At 41.8% G+C, this 26864-nt stretch overlaps 2 protein-coding genes across 4 annotated transcripts in view; one reads left to right on the forward strand and one right to left on the reverse strand.

Moving 5' to 3' along the window:
- The window catches only part of LOC118393200 (prolactin-releasing peptide receptor-like), a 377063-nt gene that overhangs the window by 287589 nt on the left and 62610 nt on the right, over window positions 1-26864 (forward strand). The window lies entirely within an intron of this gene.
- LOC118393209 (glycerol-3-phosphate acyltransferase 4) overlaps window positions 5061-26864 on the reverse strand; it is a 43271-nt gene continuing 21467 nt past the window's right edge. For all 3 annotated transcript variants that reach the window (XM_035785670.2, XM_035785669.2, XM_035785671.2), the window contains 9 exons: window positions 19190-19264; window positions 18973-19062; window positions 17238-17331; window positions 16891-17006; window positions 16256-16311; window positions 16032-16117; window positions 11596-11724; window positions 8920-8999; window positions 5061-6905 (listed from right to left, as the gene is read on the reverse strand). In XM_035785670.2, the coding sequence (XP_035641563.1) occupies window positions 6797-6905; window positions 8920-8999; window positions 11596-11724; window positions 16032-16117; window positions 16256-16311; window positions 16891-17006; window positions 17238-17331; window positions 18973-19062; window positions 19190-19264 (835 nt within the window). In that variant the 3' untranslated portion in view covers window positions 5061-6796. The remainder of the gene's footprint in view (window positions 6906-8919; window positions 9000-11595; window positions 11725-16031; window positions 16118-16255; window positions 16312-16890; window positions 17007-17237; window positions 17332-18972; window positions 19063-19189; window positions 19265-26864) is intronic.

The following is a 26864-nucleotide window of genomic DNA, read 5'->3' on the forward strand; positions in this document are numbered from 1 at the left end:
GAGCAGAGCTGTGTGATTTAATTGGATTGACCCCTTCTCACCATCCTTTATTCCTAACCTGCACCATTTGGATGTGTGCCCACCACTGTCTGTCACCATGCTTGACAAGATAGAAATATGATGGTTTTACACTTATGCTATGATCTTTGAGCAGACACTACATTGACAGTGCTGCACTAGAACATCCACATTTTTAGAGATACACTGATATTGTGAAGATCATAATTCTGACTCCACATTCAGCTTTTCACTGACCTCACAGCCTACTCTGTTACTTGATAACAGGACAAACTACAGACCACTTATTATGGTGAGCTGTTGAACAATCAGGTCAGACCTTATTTTATAGTAAAGATGCAATTTAACTGTAAAAAATGTAATACCTTTCAATGACACAGTCGTGTTGTTTTCACTTGTGTCAAACAAATGACTTCAAACAGTAGGTTATCTTCACACATTAATTCAAAATAATTACAGCATCCAAACGTGGCTGAAACTATCTCACCAGAGAAAGCATCCGAGCGAGCGAAACAGCAAACCTCTGTCTCACTAAATACAGTGCCTTGCGAAAGGATTCGGCCCCCTTAAACTTTTTTTTGTGAAGAATCAACAACAAGTGGGACACAATCATGAAGTGGAACGACATTTATTGGATATTTCAAACTTTTTTAACAAATCAAAAACTGAAAAATTGGGCGTGCAAAATTAATCAGCCCCTTTACTTTCAGTGCAGCAAACTCTCTCCAGAAGTTCAGTGAGGATCTCTGAATGATCCAATGTTGACCTAAATGACTAATGATGATAAATACAATCCACCTGTGTGTAATCAAGTCTCCGTATAAATGCACCTGCACTGTGATAGTCTCAGAGGTCCGTTAAAAGCGCAGAGAGCATCATGAAGAACAAGGAACACACCAGGCAGGTCCGACATACTGTTGTGAAGAAGTTTAAAGCCGGATTTGGATACAAAAAGATTTCCCAAGCTTTAAACATCCCAAGGAGCACTGTGCAAGCGATAATATTGAAATGGAAGGAGTATCAGACCACTGCAAATCTACCAAGGCATGGCCGTCCCTCTAAACTTTCAGCTCATACAAGGAGAAGACTGATCAGAGATGCAGCCAAAAGGCCCATGATCACTCTGGATGAACTGCAGAGATCTACAGCTGAGGTGGGAGACTCTGTCCATAGGACAACAATCAGTCGTATATTGCGCAAATCTGGCCTTTATGGAAGAGTGGCAAGAAGAAAGCCATTTCTTAAAGATTTCCATAAAAAGTGTTGTTTAAAGTTTGCCACAAGCCACCTGGGAGACACACCAATCATGTGGAAGAAGGTGCTCTGGTCAGATGAAACCAAAATTGAACTTTTTGGCAACAATGCAAAACGTTATGTTTGGCGTAAAAGCAACACAGCTCATCACCCTGAATACACCATCCCCACTGTCAAACATGGTGGTGGCAGCATCATGATTTGGGCCTGCTTTTCTTCAGCAGGGACAGGGAAGATGGTTAAAATTGATGGGAAGATGGATGGAGCCAAATACAGGACCATTCTGGAAGAAAACCTGATGGAGTCTGCAAAAGATCTGAGACTGGGACGGAGATTTGTCTTCCAACAAGACAATGATCCAAAACATAAAGCAAAATCTACAATGGAATGGTTCAAAAATAAACATATCCAGGTGTTAGAATGGCCAAGTCAAAGTCCAGACCTGAATCCAATCGAGAATCTGTGGAAAGAACTGAAAACTGCTGTTCACAAATGCTCTCCATCAAACCTCACTGAGCTCGAGCTGTTTTGCAAGGAGGAATGGGAAAAAATGTCAGTCTCTCGATGTGCAAAACTGATAGAGACATACCCCAAGCGACTTACAGCTGTAATCGAAGCAAAATGTGGCGCTACAAAGTATTAACTTAAGGGGGCTGAATAATTTTGCATGCCCAATTTTTCAGTTTTTGATTTGTTAAAAAAGTTTGAAATATACAATAAATGTCGTTCCACTTCATGATTGTGTCCCACTTGTTGTTGATTCTTCACAAAAAAATACAGTTTTATATCTTTATGTTTGAAGCGTGAAATGTGGCAAAAGGTCGCAAAGTTCAAGGGGGCCGAATACTTTCGCAAGGCACTGTATATGTAGCCAATGTATCGGTTGCTGTGCCAGACAGCATCTGAAACATGGGCTACATGTACAGTGGGTATAGAAAGTCTCCACCCCCTTTCAAAATGTTCACCTTCTGTTGCCTTACAGCCAGAAATTAAAACACATCAAATCAGACTTTTCTCAGCTTTATTTACACACAGTAACCCACAATATCCTAGTGAATTCTTTTACAGTTAAAAAAAAAACGTAATATTAAAACAGTAAAATACCCTATTTGGATAAGTGAACACCCCCCTGAGTTAATACTTGTTGGAACCACCTTTTGCTTGAATTACAGACATGTAATATTGGCCCATTCTTCCTTGCAGAATTGTTCAAGCTCAGTCAAATTGCACGTTGACAACTCATGGACTGCATTCTTCAAGTCATTCCACAGATTCTCGATGAGATTTAGGTCGGGGCTCGAACTAGGCCACTCAAGGACATTCACCATCTTGTCCGTCAGCCACTGTACGGTTGCTTTGGCGGTGTGCTTTGGGTCCTTGTCATGTTGAAACGAGAACCATTTTCAAATTCCTTGTAGAGGGCTGCAGGTTCTCCTTAAAAATCTGTCATTATTTTGCACTGTCCATTTCCCCTTCTATCCTGACAAGTGCTCCAGTCCCTGCTGAAGAGAAACACCCCCACAACAGGATGCTGCCACCGCCGTACTTTACTGTAGGAATTGTGTTCTTTGACTGGAAAGATGTATTGGGTTTTTGCCAGACATATCGTTTTGCGTTCACGCCAACACGTTACATTTTGTTCTCATCTGACCACAGCACCTTTTTGCCACTTAGCCTCAGAATTTACAATGTGCTTTTTGGCAAAGCTCAAATGAAACTTGAAGTGGCTTTTTTTGAGGAGTGTTTTTTTTCTTACCACCCTCACATAGATGCCAGATTTGTGGAGAGCTTGTGATATTGTTGTCACATGAACACATTGACCAGTCTTTGCCATAAAGGCCAGTCATCAAAAGGCATCAAAATGTGAACACTTTGAAAGGGGGTGGTAACTTTCTATACCCACTGTACATGTCCTCTGCCCGATGACGATGGCAGTATTATCAGCAGCACTGTTCTTTTTACTAAATGCATTAGGTAATTTTTCTGTTAAAATTAAATATACATTTATTATTACTTGTTTCTACTTTTATGAGAAAAACTTGGATTATATTAATATTAATATGAAAAAAATAATTGATCTATTATGAATTATTATTCAGCTGTATGGATTCATTTACTTTTTGGGGGCAACAATGTGGTCTCATTAACCTGGGTACAGCGGCCAGGAAAAACCCCCCTCCCTCCCCATTTCCTTTGCAACTTTGAAGCTTCTTGCATATTTAGCTGCTGCTGAGATATTAGGAAGAAATTCCTAGTATATTTTTATTATGCCCAGTTCCCATGATGATGCAAGGTCTGAGACAATTGCCTCTTCTGCCTAATGATATGCCCGCCACTGTCCTTACCATGTAATTTGCTTCCATGTTGGGTTGCATTATTTTGGTCTTGAACTAGCCTCGGTCTGAATCTGCATAGAAAGAGTAAAGATAGTTCCGAGCAAAGCACAGAAAGGGGCAGAGGCCCAGGACCCTTAATAGTGTTTGTTGCGAGTTGCTAAACCATGTCATGGTTTACACAACCAACCTTTGAGGTTTGCACATTGCTTCCTATTGCTCCTCTGCATATTGTGTGCTTTGTCCAGCCGTGTCAATAAATCCATTTGATGCCTGGCAGAACATTATGTTGCCCTGTCCATCAGCAGTGTAAACAAAGCCACCTAAAAGGGAAATTCCCCCTGAAAGGCTACTGAGGCAGTTCCTCACTGTTGGGATGCAGGCTGGCAATAATTTACCCTGGCAGAAAGGAGTCCTGGCTGGACAACACGTCCCTAAGTGCATGGTCAGATATTGGATTGATATAGAATATATCACCCTCAAAAGGAAGGTTAATTAACAGTAGGTAGGCACTCTTCCCGCAGTGGACAACTGGGCACAGAATATTGTTCAGTAAGCCAAGGATTAGCACAACCCTATCAACCATTCAGATTCCCACAAAAAAAAGTATTTATTCAACCCAATCAACCATTATTAAAGCAGCACAGCCTCACCCGGCCAGCAGGCCCAATGCTGGCAAAGTTTCATAATGGAATGCCAACTTCATGGTTTGAATGCTGATTCTTAGGGGTTCCAGATGTCACAAAGGCCACTCTTTTCAACATGCCTATCCAAGTGTGTTTTCATGTAACACATGATTGCCAAATTGGACTGCATCATCTCCTTCCTGCTTAGAAAGGAAGACACGGATCATAGATGAAGACCACACACAAAAGGGGACTTGGCTCCCTGAGTATTAGACATGTTCTGGAAAGGGTCTTGTTGAACATACTGTATGAAGGAACACCAAATATCCCATCAATAACACACCAAGCATTTATTTATTTTTACCTTTATTTTACTAGGCAAGTCAGTTAAGAACAAATTCTTATTTTCAATGACGGCCTAGAAACAGTGGGTTAACTGCCTGTTCAGGGGCAGAACAACAGATTTTGTACCTTGTCAGCTCGGGGATTTGAACTTGCAACCTTTCGGTTACTAGTCCAATGCTCTAACCACTAGGCTACCCTGCCGCCCAAATGTGGTCAAGTAGTCAACAAAATATTGAAAGGAACCTGGTACAGGATAAAAGGTAAGGTCAACTAAGCAACAACTGGCAACCTTCCTTACCCGAATGCAAGCTTCATGCTTTGAATGCTGATGGAATCCTTCTTCTTATGAGTTCCAGAGGTCACTAAGGCCACTCTTTTCAACAAGACAAGTGTGTTTTGTATACTAATGAGGAGTAGTGAAAAGAATGGCTAGCATTGACAGAGCTCTTAGCATCTCATTTTACATCAATGAAACTTGCACAACTTTGATATCTTCATCCTTGGGTTTTTATTGGTCAACATTGGACAGATTTTGATCTAAACGTCTATACCCTTGGTACAGCAATGTATACAGGGATGAGAGAACCAAACAGGAGTTTGAGGAAGGCGATGGCCAGGGATTTCCACTAGGCTTGCACTGCAGCCGCGCAGGGAATCAGTCTAACTCTGCAGCTGTACTTTCATTTTCTCCTTCAGGCCCCCTCACTTTCTGGAGTGCATTTGGCATGAGAATTCCCACAGTAGATGATGAGAAGCCTTCATGGAAGTATTAATAGAGCAGCTAGGGAACAAGGCATACTTTTCACATCCATGGCCCGGTATGATATCACGTTTTAACCATGTTATAACAAATAATTAGGAAGTAAACAAATTAAAAGCACACAATGCTGCTTAAACTACAGCTATCGTGAGGTGTCGATGGCAGAGGCCTCAGTCTTTACACAGCTCAGAAAGTAGCTTCACGGTAGATAAGGGTGGGAGGCAGGTGTAAGTGTTAATTGAGATAAGGTAGGCTAGTTTAGATGTGACAAAAGTTGAGTATCTACTACATTTCAACAACCCCCACCAGTCACTGAGAATGTATATTCATCACAACAGAAACAAAGAAAACAAAAACAAGCTCCACTTTAACACAACTCCCATATTTTACACATGAATACAATGCTTAAAGGCCCAGTGCAGTCAAATGTGATTTTCCTGTGTTCTATATATATTTCCACATTATGAGGTGGGAATAATACTGTGCAATTGTGACAATGATAATAATGCCCTTTTAGTGTAAGCTGTTTCAAAAGACCGCCTGAAGTTTTGGTAGGATGGAGTCTTGGCCTGCCTGGTGACATCACTAGGAGGTAAATCGTTAATAGACGAATAAATAAGAGTTCTAGCCCTCTCTGCCAATAACAGGCAGTTTTCTGTTTTTCACTCACCACTCCCAGGCAGTCCTAGCAAAATTCTTGCTTGAGAAATTGCTCTTTGCTAAGAAGCTTTCCTGGTTTCTTTTTGACCATTTTAATTGAAAACAATCACAGTAAGGTACTTAATTGCTACCCAGAAATGATTTGATATTGAGATTAAAACAGCTGCATTGGACCTTTAAAACAAAAGGCTTTTTTTCATCTAAAAAAACAAACAATAAAAAAGTATTAGAAACATATTTACGTGGCACCTCACCATCTTGGTCGTGTTGGGAACAAGCCATTCATGCATTTCCCATCATGGTCACAGTTTTCCCCTTCAGTACAAACTTGACAGTACTTCTCTATGTTGCATTGCTACAGTACATCTCCACACATATCTCTTGTAACTTAAAGAACAATTATGATAATAACTGTCATAATTACTATTAACAATAATAAAACAAAAAAAGAGAAATGATAAGAACAAGACATATACATTAACTCAATGAAGGACATACATACATTAGTCACTCAAAATACAGTTTTGTCACCATCAGCGAAGACAACAAACCATCGTAGTGAGCAGTTTCATGTCACACTGGTACAGTAGAGGCCAGTTCATTAGAAACAGAGACAAGGCCCAGAATGGGCTGTAACAGCAATGAGAACTTGAAATGCCAAGCTGAGTGGACTTAGCAAGTCCACCAAGTGAAATATTCCTGACATGAGGGTGGGAGTATTCCAAGTCAAAAACTCCTTTACTGTCCATTCGGTGGTCCCCAAGTGGGTCTTGATCATCTTAAACTCCTTGCATTTGTCTTCAAGAACGACTGCGGTCCTCTTGGGTTCCCACTAGCATTTTGCTGTATAACTTTTGTTGCTCCTCTTTGAAGGTGTCTTTTACCTTCCCTCGCTTTAAACCTCCATCCCTACAAAGAAACAACAACATAATTCACAAATCCATTACACCAGGGATCATCCACTAGATTTAGCCAAGGGACGATTGTTTCTTGAGTAAGGGGTAAAGGGATCCGGAACATAATTACAAATCATTTGTAGACTGCAAATTGACCACAAGAAGCCAAAACAGATATAATATTTGACAAAAACATAATAATTTCTTTTCAAATCTCTCCATTATATGTGGGAATAATTTGGAAAAGATTTCCAAAATTCAAATCACTGGGGTGATTTGCTGGTGTATTTACAGTCTTATTTTGGGGAACCCTTCATTACACAGTATTCTGTGATGCCCACAAGGTGATACATTAGAGCAAAACTGAGTTGGGTTTAACAACGATACAGACCTGATATGTACAGTGCCTTGCAAAAGTATTCACCGCCCTTGGCGTTTTTCCTATTTTGTTGCATTACAGCCTGTAATTGAAATGGATTTTTATTTGGATTTCATGTAATGGACATACACAAAATAGTCCAAATTGGTGAAGTGAAATGAAAAAAATAACTTTATATATTATTATATTATATTATATATATTTTTTTACATGGAAAAGTGGTGTGTGCATATGTATTCACCCCCTTTGCTATGAAGCCCCTAAATAAGATCTGGTGCAACCAATTACCTTCAGAAGTCACATAATTAATTAAATAAAGTCCACCTGTGTGCAATCTAAGTGTCACATGATCTGTCACATGATCTCAGTATATATACACCTGTTCTGAAAGGCCACAGAGTCTGCAACACCACTAAACAAGGTTGCACCACCAAGCAAGCGGTACCATGAAGATCAAGGAGCTCTCCAAACAGGTCAGGGACAAAGTTGTGGAGAAGTACAGATCAGGGTTGGGTTATAAAAAAATATCCGAAAGGAGCACCATTAAATCCATTATTAAAAAATTGAAAGGATATGACACCACAACAAACCTGCCAAGAGAGGGCCGCCCACCAAAACTCACAGACCAGGCAAGGAGGGCATTAATCAGAGAGGCAACAAAGAGACCAAAGATAACCCTGAAGGAGCTACAAAGCTCCACAGAGGAGATTGGAGTATCTGTCCATAGGACCAATTTAAGCCGTACACTCCACAGAGCTGGGCTTTACAGAAGAGTGGCCAGAAAAACACCATTGCTTAAAGAAGAAAATAAGCAAACATGTTTTGTGTTCATCAAAATGCATATGGGAGACTCCCCAATCATATGGAAGTACTCTGGTCAGATGAGACTAAAATTAAGCTTTTTGGCCATCAAGGAAAACGCTATGTCTGGCACAAACTCCAACACCTCTCAATACCCCGAAAACACCATGTTATTCCTCGGCAGGGACTGGAAAAGTGGTCAGAATTGAAGGAATGATGGATGGCGCTAAATAGAGGAAAATTCTTGAGGGAAACCTGTCTCAGTCTTCCAGAGATTTGAGACTGGGATGGAGGTTCACCTTCCAGCAGGCCAATGACCCTAAGCATATTGCTACAGAAACACTTGAGTGGTTTAAGCATTTAAATGTCTTGGAATGGCCTAGTCAAAGCCCAGACTTCAATCCAATTGAGAAGCTGTGGTATGACTTAAAGATTGCTGTACACCGGTAGGAACCCATCCAACTTGAAGGAGCTGGAGCAGTTTTGCCTTGAAGAATGGCCAAAAATCCCAGTGGCTAGATGTGCCAAGCTTATAGAGACATATCCCAAGAGACTTGCAGCTGTAATTCCTTCAAAAGGTGGCTCTAAAAAGTATTGACTTTGGGAGGGTGAATAGTTAAGCGAGATCAAGTTTTCAGTTTTTTTGTTTCACAAAAAAACACATTTTGCATTTTCAAAGTGGTAGGCATGTTATGCAAATCAAATGATACAAACCCCCCCAAAAATCTATTTTAATTCCAGGTTGTAAGGCAACAAAATAGGAAAAATGCCAAGGGGGTGAATACCTTCGTAAAGGCACTGTATAATCCATGTGAACATATGTTCTCAGATGTTCAGGATTACTCACCATAGCAAGTCCACCAGCCCACCTTGCCTGGCGATAGCTGCTTTAACCCGATTGGCAAACTGGACTGCATCCTCTCCTTCCTGTTCAGAAAGGAAAACAAAGATCATAGATGAAGACCAGTTCGACACACAAAGGGGGCTTGCCCATCTACGCATCAGACATTTCCTGGAAAGGGTCTTATTGTATAAATGACCAACAGTTATCCTTTCTATTGTCTACAGCCACTAATGGGCTAAATTGGCATGTAGTGCAGTATCAAGTACAGTTTGATAAACTGGGATATTGAATAAAGCACAATGCATTTCATGGGCCATGCATCATAGGAAAGAGAATAATCTCTAAATATGGATTGATCTGATTCTGTGTGATGCTGTGTAACTAGGATCCCCTGGTGACAGAGAGACTGGAGGCTGCTCCAAAAGCCTGCTCTAAGTACTAGTTCAAACAGCAGGTGGAACATTTGATCAAAGGGCAGGACACCTCTGAGGACCAGTTGGATCCTAGCCCACTGAGTTCCTTCCACTCTGACATTTAGAGAAAGGAAAACTTCCCAAACTCCCCTCCTGCTTTCTACATCAAGATGGGATGGTCGATCAGTCAATGGCCAGAGCCCCAAAGCTGGCTAACCCCTGCCTCTGAACACCATGTTTTAGAAGTGGGTGGTTGTACTCATGAGCGAGGCCTGACCAAGTTCACATCCACACCCGGCTCAAAAGACTCTAAAATCATTATCTAAATTCCTTACACCAAGTCACATACATTAAGTGCACATCCACAATCCTGGCACAAATGGCTTTGTAAAGCTCTGGTTGTGCAATCAGCCTTAATGTACAACCTTTCCCTCAAAGTGAGCAAGACAAAGGAGCTGATCGTTGGACTACAGGAAAAGGAGGACCGAACACGCACCCATTCACATTGACAGGGCTGTAGTGGAGCGGGTCGAGAGTTTCAAGTTCTTTGGTGTCCACATCACCAACAAACTATCATGGTCCAAACACACCAAGACAGTCCTGAAGAGGGCACAACAACACCTTTTCCCCGTCAGGAGACTGAAAAGATGGGTCTCCAGATCCTCAAAATGTTCTACAGCTGCACCATCAAGAGCATCCTGACTGTTTGCATCACTTCCAGGTATGGCAAGCGCTCGGCATCTGACCATAAGGTACTGCAGAGGATAGTGCGTACGGCCCAGTACATCACTGGGGCCAAGCTTCCTGCCACCCAGGACCTATATATTAGGCGGTGTCAGAGGAAGGCCCAAAAAGACAGTCACCTAAGTCAGAGTGCTCTCTCTGCTACCGCATGGCAAGTGGTACCGGAGCGCCAAGTCTAGGTCCAAAAGGCTCCTTATTAGCTTCTACCCCCAAACCATAAGACTGATGAACAATTAATCAAATGGCCACCTGTAATATTTACATTATTATCTTAACTCTATTTCCTGAACTGCATTATTGGTTAAGGGCTTGTAAGTTAGCATTTCAAGTTAAGGTCTAAACCTGTTGTATTAGGTGCATGTGACAAATAACATTGAAAGACAACCCAACATGAGACAAACCAGCAAGTGTATAAGCCTGCATGTCTAAAGGAGGCAGCCATACTAGCCTCTCGAAATACTGCTTTGAATCACATTTCCTTAAATCAGGGGTGGGAGCTGGGAGAGGCCATCTCAACCTTAAATATTAAAGAAGGTGAATGCAGATTTGAAAACCGACTCAAACCAGGATTTATTTGCATCAGAAATGCAAACTCTGGGTGACTTGAGCATGTCCTAGGTAAATCATGCCAAGATGAGGTCAAAGAAAGGAGTGCATCATATGCATCCATTCAATATTAGTAACACTGGTGGATTGAAATGAGAGGCTGTGCAATGGCACTAATATTAACCACACAAAACAGGTCACTTCAGGGAGGTTAGCTTGACTACACCTTCTAAAATGTTGACAGTATTAACTTCACTGGAGCTAGACGTGCTAATAAAATGTCATTTAACTGCCATCAAACAATGCACAACGGCCAGAAAAAAACATAAGCTCTTACACGGAACCCAAACCGGCTGCGCGTTGCGACGCGATCACGACACGCAGGTTGAAATATCAAAACGAACTCTGAACCAATTACATTAATTTGGGGACAGGTCGAAAAGCATTAAACATTTATGGCAATTTAGCTAGTTAACTTGCACTTGCTAGCTAATTTGTCCTATTTAGCTAGCTTGCTGTTGCTAGCTAATTTGTTCTGGGATATGGGATATGGTCTGGGATATGGTCCTCTACTCCGACAGTTAATCCACACATAAAACGGTCAACCGAATCGTTTCTAGTCATCTCTCCTCCTTCCAGGCTTTTTCATCTTTGAACTTATCTGGTGATTGGCATCTAAACTTTCATAGTATTACTACACTGACCGGCAACACAGTTCGTCATTCAATCACCCACGTGGGTATAACCAATGAGTAGATGGGAGAGGCAGGACTTGGCAACGCAGATGCTCGTTGATGCGCGCGAGCAGTGTGGGTGCAATAATTGAAAAACATAGATTCCTAAATTTACGACGCGAGTGGTGTGGTCAGCCTGTTAGGGTGTTTAATCAATGTCACAGCTATCCTCCAACCTGTCAGTGATATTTCTGAGAAAAATATAATTTAAAATAAAAAGGTGAGTTTTTTTCCAAACTAACCTCTCTGGTCATGGGTGGCAGGTACCACACGCTGCACACAATGGCCCAGCTGCTCATCATCCTCAGCAGGTAGTTGACCATCCCAAACTGGCTGCTGTTCCAGAAGGCATCTCCAAAGCGGGGGTCGTACTGTTGGGGACAGGAACGTAATACTGATTAATACTGGAAGACAGAGGGGAAAACACACCGCACACGTACACGCACACATGCGCACACACATACATAAGGCTGTTGCGGTGACCGTATTACCGCCACACCGGCGGTTACGACTCATTGCAGGCAGTCAAATTCCATGTGACCATTTAGCCAAGGTAATTAGGCTTCTCCAAGCTCTGATGCTGCTGCTGGTCATTAGTAGCCTACCAAACTTGCTAACTGCCTGGTACTCAGCACTCATTAGCTTTGTATAGGCTAGGCCTTACTATATCTATTTCTCAACTTTCCTAATATTAAGCACATTGCTTATCTTTACAACAGGAGTATAGCCTACCTGGCTGGCATGAATATGAACCAAGGGAAAGGCGTCCTCCATTCGCTATTTGAGTGCATAGATGACCTGTATTTTTTCCTGCCGCCCCTGTTTCGATATATGATAATGGTCTATTCTAAATCACAACAAATTTCACACATACAGTGGGGCAAAAAAGTATTTAGTCAGCCACCAATTGTGCAAGTTCTCCCACTTAAAAAGATGAGAGAGGCCTGTAATTTCCATCATAGGTACACTTCAACTATGACAGACAAAATGAGAAGAAAAATCCAGAAAATCACATTGTAGGATTTTTAATGAATTTATTTGCAAATTATGGCGGAAAATAAGCATTTGGTCAATAACAAAAGTTTCTCAATGTGTCTGTCTTCACTTGTAGCCTGTGAGAAAGACCCGATCATGTGATGGAGAGCAATGTGAGTTAGAGGTGATTCAGAGAGCTCAGCAGTCAGGGAGAAGCGCACAACGGCCGCTGGCCGCAAAAGGCATGGATGTTTTTAGGATGCATTACGGCCACACAAAGGGGATGCCACCCTAAAATTCTGGGCATTATCAAGTGCTTGTCAAATTGGGAATGAGTGATTTATGTAGTGTGTACAGCCGGCGCAAAAAACAAAGCAGAGCTCATTCTTTTCAAGCTATTTTTTTCAAATCATCATTAGAGTCATCCATCATGCAGCCTTAAAATGTATTAAAAATCTAAACATATAGGCCAACGTTTGTAGAACAACTAACGTTACATTTATAACTCTAAACCACATATGTCAGAGTCAAGGCCCGCGGGCCACATCCGGCCCGCGAGAAGGTTTTTTACGGCCCCTGGGATGATCTTGATTTATTATTAGAACCGGCCCGCAGACCGCAGCAAGCCGGCAGCCCGCAGATCTTTTACACGCACCAATACTACATTTCCCACAATGCAACGGTGACGCACCGAGCAGTAGGCTGCTTCATTTCAATATTTATTGGCACAGCAGTTGTCAGCATCACAGTAAAATTAACTTTCAGATACCCATCAAAAATGGCAAAACGGAAGGTGGACACTGAGAACCGGGGTTTCAAACAAGGTGGGAGTCGGAGTATTTGTTCACGGAGGTAGCTGGAAAACCTGTGTGTCTTCTGTGTGGAGAAAGTGTGGCGGTACTGAAAGAGTATAATCTGAGACGACATTATGAAACGAAACACGCGGACAAAAACAAGAATATGGACATGGAACAAAGGCTACAAAAGGCAGAGGAATTAAAACGAGGCCTCAAATCTCGACAGGCTCTGTTCAAAAAAGCCAAATCACAAGGCCAGGCTGCTGTCAAGGCCAGTTTTATTTTGGCAGAAGAGATCGCTAAATCAGCCCGGCCATTTACGGAGGGGGATTTCATCAAAAACTGCATGATTAAAGTTTGTGACGAAGTTTGCCCAGAAAAAAGGCAACTCTTTTTAAATGTGAGTCTGAGCAGAAACACCATTGCCGCGAGAGTAGACCAGTTGTCCATCAATCTAAAAGAGCAGCTTGTGAAAAAGGGAAAAGATTTCATTGCATATTCCTTGGCTGTGGATGAGAGCACCGACATTTCTGACATTGCCCAGTTGTCAATTCAACTCCAGCCTAAGCGTGACAGAGGAGTTTTTGGCTTTACGTCCTATGCATGGCACAACTACGGGGCATGATTTGTATGAAGAGGTGTCAAGATGTGTAAATGAGATGGAGCTGCCTTGGGAAAAACTTGTGGGTTTGACAACCGATGGAGCACCTGCGATGTGTGGACACAGGAGCGGACTGGTGGCGAAGATACGGGAAAAGATGCAAGAGGAAAACGCGACAGGTGAGCTGACAGCTTATCATTGTATCATACACCAGGAAGCGTTGTGCGGTAAAGCCTTGAAAATGGAGCATGTAATGAGCATCATCACGCGCACAGTTAACTTTATCAGAGCCAAAGGTTTGAATCACCGCCAGTTCAAGGCATTTCTGACGGAGTTAGAAACGGAGCATGGTGATTTGCCTTATCACACAGAGGTGCGATGGCTAAGCCAGGGAAAGGTGCTTCAAAGATGTTTCGAGCTTCGTGAGGAGATTTGTCTGTTCTTGGACAGCAAAGGGAAAGACACAACACAACTCCGAGACGAAATGTTTCTGTGTGAAATGGCTTTTCTGTGTGACATTACGAGTCATCTGAATGCAATGAACTTGCAGCTGCAGGGTCGGGATCGTGTCATCTCTGATATGTACAGTACAGTGAAGGCATTTAAAACCAAACTGACTCTGTGGGAGACGCAGATGCGGAAAGAAAATTTGAGCCACTTTCCCAGCTGCCAGACCATGAAAGAGAAGCTCTCTACCAGTGCGTTCCCGAGCGCACAGTTGGCTGATAAAATAGGTATGCTTGCCGCTGACTTTCGACGCCGATTTGCTGACTTTGAAGCACAAAAAAGCAGGTTGGAACTGCTCGGTAACCCATTTGCTGTTGACGTGGAAAGCTCACCACCAAACCTCCAAATGGAGTTGATTGACCTCCAATGCAATGATGCACTGAGGGCAAAATATGCGGCAGTGGGTGCTGCGGAGTTCGCCCGTTTCCTCCCCGACACAATGCCCCAGCTGCGCATCCAGGCTGCTCAAACGTTGTCTATGTTTGGCAGCACATACCTGTGTGAACAACTGTTTTCTTTGATGAACTTGAACAAAACATCACACAGAAGTCGACTTACTGCTGAACACCTCCACTCAATTCTGAGGATTTCCTCAGCTCAGAGCCTTACCCCGAACATTGATGAACTTGTGGAAAAGATGGGACACCACCAAGTATCACCCTCAACCTCAAACAAGTGAACATTACTGTGCAATCACATATTTAGAGTTTTTACTCAGTTCAAGTTTAAAAGTTAAAGTTTAATATTTGTTTTCACTGCATGTTACTTCTCCTTAAACAAAGTGTTGTTTTTGATTAATAGATTTTTGCACTTTATTTTATTGTATTTCAATCCAATTATATTTTAAAAATATTTCAGTTGAGTGGATGATAGAAAATTGCTATTATTGTTTTTTTCTTTGAAGTAAATTTAGCCCACTTTTGCTAAAATAGAAAATATAGGCTACTGATGGTGCCTTGAATACCGGTTTCTTTCATTTAATGTTCATGTTATGGGGATTTTTATATAAAGGAAATTTGTCTTTTGTGTCTGTTGAAAATTAAAGATTACTGACAGAGCCATAAGAAAATATTGCTTTATTTATCTGATCATATTGGAATATATTTGTTAGGTTTTCAGTAGGTTCAATTAGGTTCACTAGACTATATGCGTCATTTAAAATTTTTTCAATGAACATTCGAACAGTCCGGCCCTCGGCTTGTAGCTAAATTTTTTATTTGGCCCTCCGTCCATTTGACTTTGACACCCCTGCTCTAAACTAAGCAGATAGGAGTACGTATTTCTTTGTTAACAGCTTAACACGTGCGCAATCCCTCAAATTGTTTGTAGAAAATATCATTTCTATTTTATTCAGCTTTGTTCAATTGTATTCATCATACTATAAAATAATGCCACGGAATTCTAAACAAATCTTGTCTGCTAAATTAACTAATGTAGCCCACAGCCATTTGACATAGCCAGATCAGCCAGATAAGGACAACTCAGCGTATGCTATTCTGTTATGAAATAGACTACATGTTCTTCATATCATGCTTCTTTAGACCTGCCTACAATAAATAATGGATTTATTGTGAAGGTGAAGGCTATGTTACATGGTTTAATACTTTTTCAAATGTAGGCGTTCCAAAGGTTTGCATCAGTGGCTTGTGTGGAAGCCAGGAGATGCTAAATGTGTTTATGTTAATTAACAATCAATTACAGTGCGACCAACAGTTATTTGCCTGACAATAACGTCTGACAAAATGTTGTCTCTCTCTCTCTCTCTCTCTCTCTCTCTCTCTCTCTCTCTCTCTCTCACCTTGATGGCCACAGGGTAGACTGTAGAGCCAATCTCAAAGCTGCCCTTTTTGAACATCATTACTGAAGTGTTGTTGATGCAGGTGCCTATGGGGAAAAGGTTAGTGTTTACAAATGGGGATAGGAAATTATATTAAGGTAAGAGTAACAGCAAAAACCCAGTAATAGAAACTACTGTAGTAATGTTCAAAGCAGTAACTAAGGAAAAAAACTAAAACTACTCACCTTCAGGGAAAATGAGAATAGGCAGTTTAGTTTTGTCTTCTACATGATCACTCAATCTGCAACAATATATTTTTGTACGTTTACAGTATATTGATTCAATCCAGTTTGACTAGCATTATCAATACACAAACACTAATCCCTATATGAAATCTAATCAAAACATCTTGGTCACAGTAACCTTGAATTGAAAGTTGTCAATTATCCATTTAAGTTCTTTAAATGTCTCTGCTAAGGTATAGCTGAGTTCGTCTGGCTGACGCGACCCATGTGGAGTGGGAGTGTTGTGCCCCACTTGTCTGGACAGGGGTTTGGTTTGTTGGTGCAATATTCACTTAGAAATAAAGCAAGCTTTGATTGGTTCTTTCAACAAAACAATGATTTCCTGTGGGGTTATTTGGATTTGAAAATCCAACAGTTGTGTGTGGTTGTACATGTGTGTGTTTTAAGTGAGAAAGACACAAAGGAGAACCAACCAGTAAAAGCACAGATTCATTACCAACGCATCATGCCGTAAACTTTAAACAGCCTCCCCAGACTCTGAAGTCAAAAGGACTTTGAGTTTAGTATCAGCCAGACTACAGCTGAGAGACTTCCAGCTAAAAAGCATTGAACAAAGTGCACATATGCATTACTACCTTTTGGCCACTAGATGTCGGTCTTTGACTTCAGAGCGTTCAAACCAAATATGTGGGCAGGCTTTCACCATAGACTTCTGGATCACGCCCATCAAACCACCATGGATTTGCCCAACCTGGAACACAAACAGACACACATACAGGTGTGGTTTAACAAACATCTGATGATACAGGTCTCAGATCTCACAGAATTGGAGTGCTTGCTTCAGCTGTCTAAAAGTTTGTTTTATGGTAGTAGCACACCAATAACTTTCTAAATATGACACATATCATTCTGTAATTCAGTGCTGTAGTAGGTAGCCTTGTGTTTGACTGGTGTGCCATTTATCATGGGTGTTGGGCCTTACCATTGCATAGCAGCCATCGCTTGCCAGGATGATGACATCAATGGGTGAGGTGTGGTTGGCCACACAGATCCCTCCATTCTTGGGCTTGTTTTCACTGGGAGGATCGAGAGAGAGACAGAGAGGGACAGGATGAGTGTCAGGGGACAAGTGAGTATCAGGAAATTACTATTCCAGTGTAAGCTAGATCCTAACTACTCAGTAGATGATGGAAAATGTAGTCCTAATGGGTTTGAGGGAGAAACTCAGCGCCCTCTCCTTCACCTCTCCCTAATTAACATGAAAGTGGGAGGAGGCTAATGATGTTGGAGTTCAAAGTCAGACCCCCTGAGCATGCTGGACTCTGGTAGGAGCCCAAATTCCGAGGAGATAATGTTGCTGATCGTGTTACCAAAAGAGAGAGCCCATCTTACACCACTTCTGTATTTTTAGCCCCACCCAGACTAGAGAGGCACATGGTGTAACAGGCCCAGCACTACATGTAGATTTCTTCAGGGCTAACAGGCAGAGCAAGACGGGACATAATTCATACTGAATACACCACATTCCCATAAAGAAACATCTATTATTAGTAGTAGTAAACGTCTTTAGTTTATGATCAGTTATTTTTATCATAATGGATAAGTCTTCCAAAACATTTGCTCTGAGGGACAATTTCACAGACAGAGATTATCTTAACCCTTCTTCTGGTCTTGGACTTAACGGTTTATTTGAATGACTAGGACTATTGTTCAATTACACTCCCCGACTATGACGGCTCATATTTTTTTATTTTTTTTATTTTTAACTGCAAAACAAAGGGTATCTTGACAAGTTCATATGACAAGTTCCCTCTCTGACCTAGAGTTGGGGATGAGAAGGACTTTATTTTTTCAATTTGATAGAGACGTTTCCCTTTTTGCAACATTTCCTCAAATCTCATTTGAATCAGCATTGGCTAGTAAGGGCTTTGTCAAACAAACATGTGACTAGTGGTTATGTAAAGGCGGTGCTCTACGGCAGTTATTCAAATCAACACATCAAGACAGGTCAGGGGGCAGTGTATGGCATTGTCTCGCACCACAACAACTGAGGATCAATACAAATTCATCATCAGATGACATTTGAACCTGACAGAAAACTGCCTGCATCATGTCAAAGGAAATGTCCACTGTAGAATAAACTGTCTAGGGTAGAGTGGTGTAGTGTAGTCTGGGTAAATATAATTAGTCCAATTAACTTCCAGTACTACTTCCTGCTTAGCTGTGCCTGGACTGTTCTCCCACGGCACAGACTATCACACTGTGGGTGTTAATGCCTGAAGAATGATAGATTTGCATGTTTCTCTGCCCCTGTCCCTTTGGTGACACCTAGCCTGGTAATGTCCAGGGCAGCAGTTTGTGCTGGATGCCTCTAAGGGTACTCTACCCCAGACCTAAATGGAATGAGATGGCCTTGTTGGAGCAGCCCTTGCTTTGTGTGTGTGGGCGCCAGGCGGTCGTGGCTACAGGCTTTTGAACTCCATCTAAGCGGACTCTGCTCAGCACAGTGGACATGAATGTAGATTGCTACTGGCTCTCAGCGACTACTCCACTCATTGCTCAAGAATTCAAACTGATTTATTGATGTGGGCTCTAGTACACAGACCAGTAGTGTTCATCTTTCAACAAAGGTATATAGTGCATGTCGTTCCTAATAATGCTTTCTACGTGTTTTTGCATGAATATTCTGTGTGTTGAGTGGCGTTTCTGCTGCTTACCTGTCGTGGTAGGTGATGATGGCAGTGAGCGCTCTGACACAGATCCGGTAACACATCAGATGCACCTGCTCACTGAGGAAGTTCTTCATCCTTCAGGAAAAGCACAGAAAACAGGGCCTGAGTCTCAACACTTACTATGTTGTTCCTACCCTAATTACAATGTTTACTACTCAGGTAATAAGGAAAGTGTTACAATTATGAGAAATCCTGTCTTTACCTCCCATTTGGAAGAAACCCGATGATGGAGGTGAGTACGACCAGAAGACCCACCCCGGTGAAGGCAAGAGTTACCCTGTCAGAGAACACACACAGAGCTCCAGTCAAACACAGCCGATTACAACCCAGTCTAATCATAGACGTCTGTGCATATCAGAGAACATATAGAGTATAGGCCTATTCAAGGTTTCTAAACCGACAGCTGGCAGTGCTTTCACTCTTGAATGCAATCACGTTTTGACTGCATTCCTTTTGATTTAAACAAAACTTTCAATACAAGTTTGCCCATGGAAGAAGTGTTCAGAAAGTGACTTTTTGGACCACAATGCCAAAACATTCAGGAGATAAAGATGCTCAAAGTTGGTCCATTTTGAATACCCCACCATAACATGAGATATCCATGTCTTCATCACTGGAAAATATAAACGGTTGAGTTTTATATCATTTAAAAGCTTACAACAGGGTTGTCAAACTATCTTATAATTTAATACCGTTTTTTTTAATACAAACTATGAAACGTTTTAACCATCAACGTCAGTTATTTAAAACGCGTAAATTCCGATTTTTTTCCAGATTTGCATGTGTTGTAGCTTAAACCCTACTTTACATCATCTTTGGTTTTTGTTCATGCTCTTGAATACAGTGGATGTCATTTCAAATCATAGAAATATAATTCATAGAATGGACCTATCCCTTCAGACCACTGCAATTTGGCTGGTATACCATTGAAATGTAAATTGAATTGAAATTGTAACTTCTAAAAACTACCACAAAGATGGCCGCTGGTCACCCCAATGTCAAATGCCAACTTAAAATGGTCATGTTTATTCTATTATCTATATTTATATTATTTCAATAGGTTTCCTATGGAAAATTGACAGTATCATTTAAAACAGTCCACACATTATTTGATATGTGGACCTCCAACCATCATTGTAGTACCATTTGAAAGTAGAAATTTCTATTTTATTCCTATTTTAGTACATTTATCAGCCAAAACATGACACCCGATCTGTATTCAAGAGCATGTTGTGTCCGATATCCTCCGATAATATCTAAGGCACTGCATTTCAGTGCAAGAGGCGTAACAACAGTCCCTGGTTCTAATTCAGGCTGTATCACAACCGGCCATGATTGGGAGTCCCATAGGGCAGCACACAATTGGCCATAATAATTTAACGCGTTTATTGATTTTTTATGTAGTTATTACACATTGATTACACTATCACTCGTATTTCATATGTCACAACGATTCATCGATACATATGCTATGATGCTGGTAAAGATGTCTCGTGCACCTACAGTGCTGGTCATTAAAAAAAGCTAGCTAACTCATGGATGCAAACAATGTTCTTCAGCAAAAACATAGCAAAACGACATCTGTTTCAGTAGCTATAGTTAGCTAGCTAGCTATATAGCTAGGTGTCATCTAAAATAACCCTAATTTATAAGACAGTTCTTACTTGATTAATGGTGGTCGGCCCCATCTATGTGAAGCTACAATAAGGAATAGCCACAATAGTTGACTTTGCGGTTAGCCTTCAAAATAAAAGTATGGCATAATTCTACTATTTGTATTCATTTGCATCACTGTCAATGACATACTTTAATTTTGAAGGCTAACCGCAAAGTCAACTATAGCTACTGAACACATAACCGGTCCGGTCGAGCCTCACAAGCCAGATGAAGCTAGCTGGCTGCTTATAATGTTAGCTCTGGGCAACAGGGTTAAGTAGCTGGCTAGCTATTTATTTTCAGGAACTGAAGATCAATTTCAATAGGCGAACAACAAGTGGCAACCTAGCTAATACTTACAAGGATTCCTAAATCATTGCTAAGAATAATGAAAATGACTGCAGTTTCATTGCAGGTCATTGCTTTCAGGCTGGTTGTAATGGTGCTAGCTAGGTACCGAGCTAAATCTAGCTACCACAGAAGTTGCGGTCGAACAAATTATGCTTTATTACCAAAGCCGTATTGTAAACACATTGTTCGTGGCCAGTGTTTGTAGACTTTTTTGAACAGCTTTGACAGTGCTACTGTATCTTTTTTGGCACGCAAAGACCCAAACAGCGTTCCATAGTATGTATGTCGTGAAGCTAATAGCAGTGACAGTATTACTGTGCAACTCCGGTAGGGCAACATCTGAAAAATAGCGCACTTGGTAGTGTGTACCGGTCTTTGACCAGTCGGCGAAAGCCAACATCACCCACGACAGAGGATGGTTGATTGTCAAGGGCAATGAATTCCATTATCTTGGCTTTAATGGATTTCTCCTTTGAGTTGTCTCGCTGAAATTTTCTTACTATTTCAAATGACTGCTCGACTTGTTGACTGCTCGATCCACATAGCAGACATTGTGTGGGCTAGGTTAGGAATGCTGTGCTGTACGTGCAGCGCAAAATTTTACGTGGCGTCATTACGTCACATACCTACGTTATATTGGTATGCACAGTAGCTTTGACATCGTTTTTTAACATCGCCGTTAAACCAGATTCCGATATGTTCACCGATATATCGTGCATCCCTAGTAATGACCATGTTGTTTAACTTCTTAAGGTATAGGGGGCAGCATTTTCACTTTTGGATAAATAGCGTGCCCAATTTCAACTTCCTGCTACTCATGCCAAGAATATTAGATATGCATATTATTTGGGGAATGCAAAATAGGGAATGCAAAATAGGTCAACTTTGAGCACCTTTATTTATTGAATAGTCTGACATTCAGGTCCAAAAGGTCACATTCTGAGCACTTATACAATGTAAAAAAAAATATTGAAGGGTTCGCTCATATCAAAAAGGGTGCTGACAAAAAGTGATTGAATTCAAATGGATTTACCCTCTTACTGTCAATTGGACACCGATTTTCTCTCTGGATACACATAAATGTATTGATTACCCAAGTGAAGCCTACTCTCATTAATAAGAACCATGTGTGGTAAAGCTGGCAGGCAGCAAGTCTAATCCAGGTGAATCCCAACTACACACGGCTGGGCTGGAGGAGAAGGTGCAGATATGGATTTAGCAGAGCTCATTAGCTCCATATCGCATGTGAGGAAAGGTGAGTGTGTAAGCAGGAGGTGATCGAGGCTAACAGACTCAGAACACTGACCTAAAGTGGTTGTAGGGGCTCACTGCCTGGTGTTGATTTATTTTCTTTACCCCTTTTTCTCCCCAATTGGTAGCTACAGTCTTGTCCCATCGCTGCAACTCCTGTACAGACTTGGGAGAGGAGATGATCGAGAGCCATGCGTCCTCTGAAACGCGACCCTGCCAAGCTGCACTGCTTCTTGACACACAGCTCGCTTAACCCACCAATGTGTTGGAGGAAACACCGTACAACTGACCATTGTGTCAGCATGCATGTGCCCAGCCCGCCACAGGAGTCGCTAGAGCGTGATGAAACAAGGACATCCCGGCCAGCCTTAATCCTCCCCTAACCCGGACAACACTGGGACAATTGTGCACCGCCTCATGAGTCTCCTGGTCGCGACCGGCTGCGACACAGCCCAGGATCGAACCCGGGTCTGTATTGACGCCTCAAGCACTGCGATACAGTGCCTTAGACCGTTGCGCCACTCGGGAGGCTTGCCTGGTGGTTTTAATTAAAGTCACTGATTGGGGAGAGTCCTACCTGCCCCCCACGCATAAAAAAGATTACAATCTGAACTCACCCCTGATGTCCTAAAGAAGTAAAAGGACACCTTTACCTCTTCCCACTCCACAGCCAGATGACAGCCGTTGGGCATGCTTTTAGGGGGCTTAAATGAAAAGCCATTGCCATGTAATTAGTCATTAGACAAAGCTACTTAGCCTAAAGCTACATTTTTCTAGAGATTCACCACAAAATGACGACAGTGAGATGAAAGTGACTAAACTTACAAACTACCGTGGGAACAACAAGAGGCACCTATGAGATATCACCAGGAATTCCATGGCAATGGTCAAGCCATAAAATACTTGATACTATGATCAGATACTTTGCAATGCAATCTGAACACTTTTCATATGGGACAAACTGTAGCCTACTAGGCTATAGTTAGAGGCTAATCTCATTGACATACATTTACATCTATATCTTACATTACATTTTGCCTTACCTTTCATTGTGTCTGGTAATGTGACATTCTTGCTCTGCAGCTCCAAATGTACCGTAATTATCAGCATTACGGTAGCCACTAAGTTAGCAAATTATTAAACTACGTGAGTAACTGCTCTAAAACATATTAGCTACACTCTTGAATAATGCAACCAAACCATATTACGCTCTTGAATAATGCAACAATTCACAAGCATATGCAGACAATTAAAGGGTTTATTTTCTCGTTTATACACGCATTAGCTAAATGTAGCTTGCAAGACAATAACACTGCTAGCTAGCTATGCTAGCAAGTAACTTTAGCATATTGAACATCTACCCCTCTCATATGAATATAAAAGTACAGTTTCAGTGTATTAAAGTTACATTCGAACAAACCAGGCTTAATGCTATCAATATGAAAGTAATTCCATAGGGTAAATGCAAAATTGCCCTATCCCACCCTTGACAAGAGGAATACCAACACGGGTGCCCCCCAGGAGTGTGCGCTCAGCTCCCTCCTGTACTCCCTGTTCACTGATGACTGGGTGACAACGCACGACTCCAACTCCATCATCAAGTTTGCTGACGACACAACAGTGGTAGGTCTAATAGCCAACAATGACGAGACAGCCTACAGGGAACAGGTTAGTGCCTTGGCAGAGTGGTGCCAGGGGCTACATCACTGCCTTGCAGGGCAACTCCACCACCCGCAACCGCATGGCTCTCCCAACACATCATTGGGGGCACGCTGCCTTCAGGACATCTACAGCACCCAGTGTCATAGGATGTCCAAGAAGATCACCAAGGACCTCAGCCACCCGAGCAATGGCCTGTTCACTATGCTACTATCTAGCAGATGGAAACAGGGCAGGTACAACAAAGGGCCAGAGAGACTGAAAAACAGCTTCTATATCCAGGCAATCAGACTGTTGAAAAGCCATCACTAGCCGGATACCACCCGGTACTCTGCCCTGCACCTTAAGAGACTGCTGCCCCCTGTACATATATAGAGACATTGAACACGGATCACTTTGGCAATGTTTACCTACTGTTTTGCCCACTTTATATGTATATACTTTATTCTAGTCTCATGTCTCATCTTATATAACTATTGCTGTACATATACTGTCTATACACACCATTTATGTATACATTTATATTCCGGACTCTGACATTGCTTGTTCTGATATTTCATAATCATTAAAAAAAAAAAACTTTTTGGAGAATGTGTTTATTGCTATTGTATTGCTAGATATTACTGCACTGTTGGAGCTAGAAACATAAGCATTTCGCTGTACCTGTGATAAAATCCGCAAATATGTGTACGCGACAAATAAACGTTGATTTTGATTTGAAAAGGGTGATAATTCCCCTGGTGATCAGCATCTTGCTGCATACTTCTTTCCTGGAGCAGCCAAGTGGGGAAAAACACAGTTGTGCTTCCCATTTCTTACAGATACAGCAACATTTTTAGAATGTAAGAGGCTGTTAGTGCAGATTCAGGTGAAAACTCAATAAAACAAGTCTCAAATATAATGAAAATGTCGATACATTCCTGCTGTTTCAAAAACATTGCTCTGGTATTAGTATTTGTGCTGTATAAATGTTGGTCTTAACAAGACAATTCTGTTAACACTTCCCTGCTTACAGCGGGTCAACTGTTGGATGAGACCTCTAGAAGTAGTGTTAGAGATGTGAGAAATACCGAAGTTTACATGTCTCTTGAGAATCGCTACCTATTAAAATTCTTCTTAATTCTCATCAATGAGAACAAACCCTAAGTGGCTGTATACAATCAGAATGAAAGTTGCTTATTGTTTTTCATATAAAACAGCTGTTTATGGGAAAGTGATTTTTCTCTCTATGTTCACTTCTTGCAACTGCAAGCATGGGACAGCGAGGCCAAGTGCATCAGCTCAGTCTCTGTGTGCAGCAGGGGCTTATTAGTAGCCTATAGAGAGGGAGACTGTGTGTCTGGGTCTACAATGGTGGCCTGGCTGGCTCATGGGTGATTGGACTCAGGCCAGACTGGTTTAGTCCTGGGTCACTGCCCTTTTGTCTGCCCAGCGAACTCTCTCACTCCTGGCCCTGGGGGGGATATCTCCATACTTAATGGAAAGTGATGGCTTCCTCTCAGCTGAACGCAGTGAAAACGTACATACAGTGCATTCAGAAAGTATTCATTCCCCTTGACTTCTTGCACATTTTGTTACGTTACAGCCTTATTCTGAAATGGATTAAATTGTTTCCCCCCCCCTCATCAATCTACACATCCCATGATGACAAACCAAAAACTGGTTTAGACAATTTAACACAGAAAAAAAACTGAACGTTCACATTTACATAAGTATTCAGACATTTTACTCAGTACTTTGTTGAAGCACCTTTGGCAGTGATTATAGCCTTGAGTCTTCTTGACACTACAAGCTTGGCACACCTGTATTTGGGTTGTTTCTCCCATTCCTCTCTGCAGATCCTCGCAAGCTCTGAACAGCTATTTTCAGGTCTCTCCAGAGATGTCTGATCGGGTTCAAGTCTGGACATTCAGAGACTTGTCCCAAAGCCATTCTTGTCTTGGCTGTCGTTGTCCTGTTGGAAGGTGAACCTCCCCCCCAGTCTGAGGTCCTGAGTCCTCTGGAGACGGGTTTCATCAAGGATCTCTCTGTACTTTGCGCCATTCATCTTTCCCCCACCTGAATTGTTGTTCTTCTGGAAGGCTCTCCCATCTCCACAGAGGAACTCTGGAGCTCTGTCAGAGTGACCATCGGGTTCTTGGTCAACTCCCTACTCCCCCGATTGCGCAGTTTGGCCGAGCGGCCAGCTCTAGGAATAGTCTTGGTGGTTCCAAACTTTTTCAATTTAAGAATGATGGAGGCCACTGTATTTTTGGGGACCTTCAATGCTGCAGAAATGTTTTGGTACCCTTCCCCAGATGTGTGTCTCGACACAATCCTGTCTCGGAGCTCTACATACAATTCCTTCAACCTCATGGCTTTGTTTTTGCTCTGACATGCACTGCCAACTGTGGGACCTGACATAGATAGGTGTCAGCCTTTCCAAATCATGTCCAATCAATTGAATTTACCACAGGTGGGCCCTAATCAAGTTGTAGAAACATCTCAAGGATGATAAATGGCAACAGGATGCACGTGAGCTCAATTTCAAATCTCATAGCAAAGGGTCTGAAAATTTAAGCAAATGTGACTAGTTTCAGGAAACTAGGCATGTCGCGCGTCACTACATCACAGGAGCACCATTTGAACGTAATGGCAGAAATGCCTTCTGGAACATGTGAACTTTCATGTGCCTTAATAGCAAACTTGTATGCCATCTGTAAATAATAATAAAATAGTTCAATTACGAGCCTAGCTTGTTTAGCCATGGAAAAAGACAGCAACATTACCGCTAGCCATGATTGGCTGAGATAATGAGTGGTCTGGTCATGCCGAGAGATTGGTTTGGATTGGTCTCCCATGTAGTGCGCTTCTGTTTATAATATGAGCTTTACACGGCTTTTTTGAAAGATAGTAGAACTGCATAAGTTTTGCTCTCCACTTTCTGGAAGACCGAGTTTGGAAATGAATGGAATTAGAGT

This window comes from Oncorhynchus keta, chromosome 14 (genome assembly GCF_023373465.1).
Source record: "Oncorhynchus keta strain PuntledgeMale-10-30-2019 chromosome 14, Oket_V2, whole genome shotgun sequence".
Taxonomy (NCBI): Eukaryota; Metazoa; Chordata; class Actinopteri; order Salmoniformes; family Salmonidae; genus Oncorhynchus; species Oncorhynchus keta.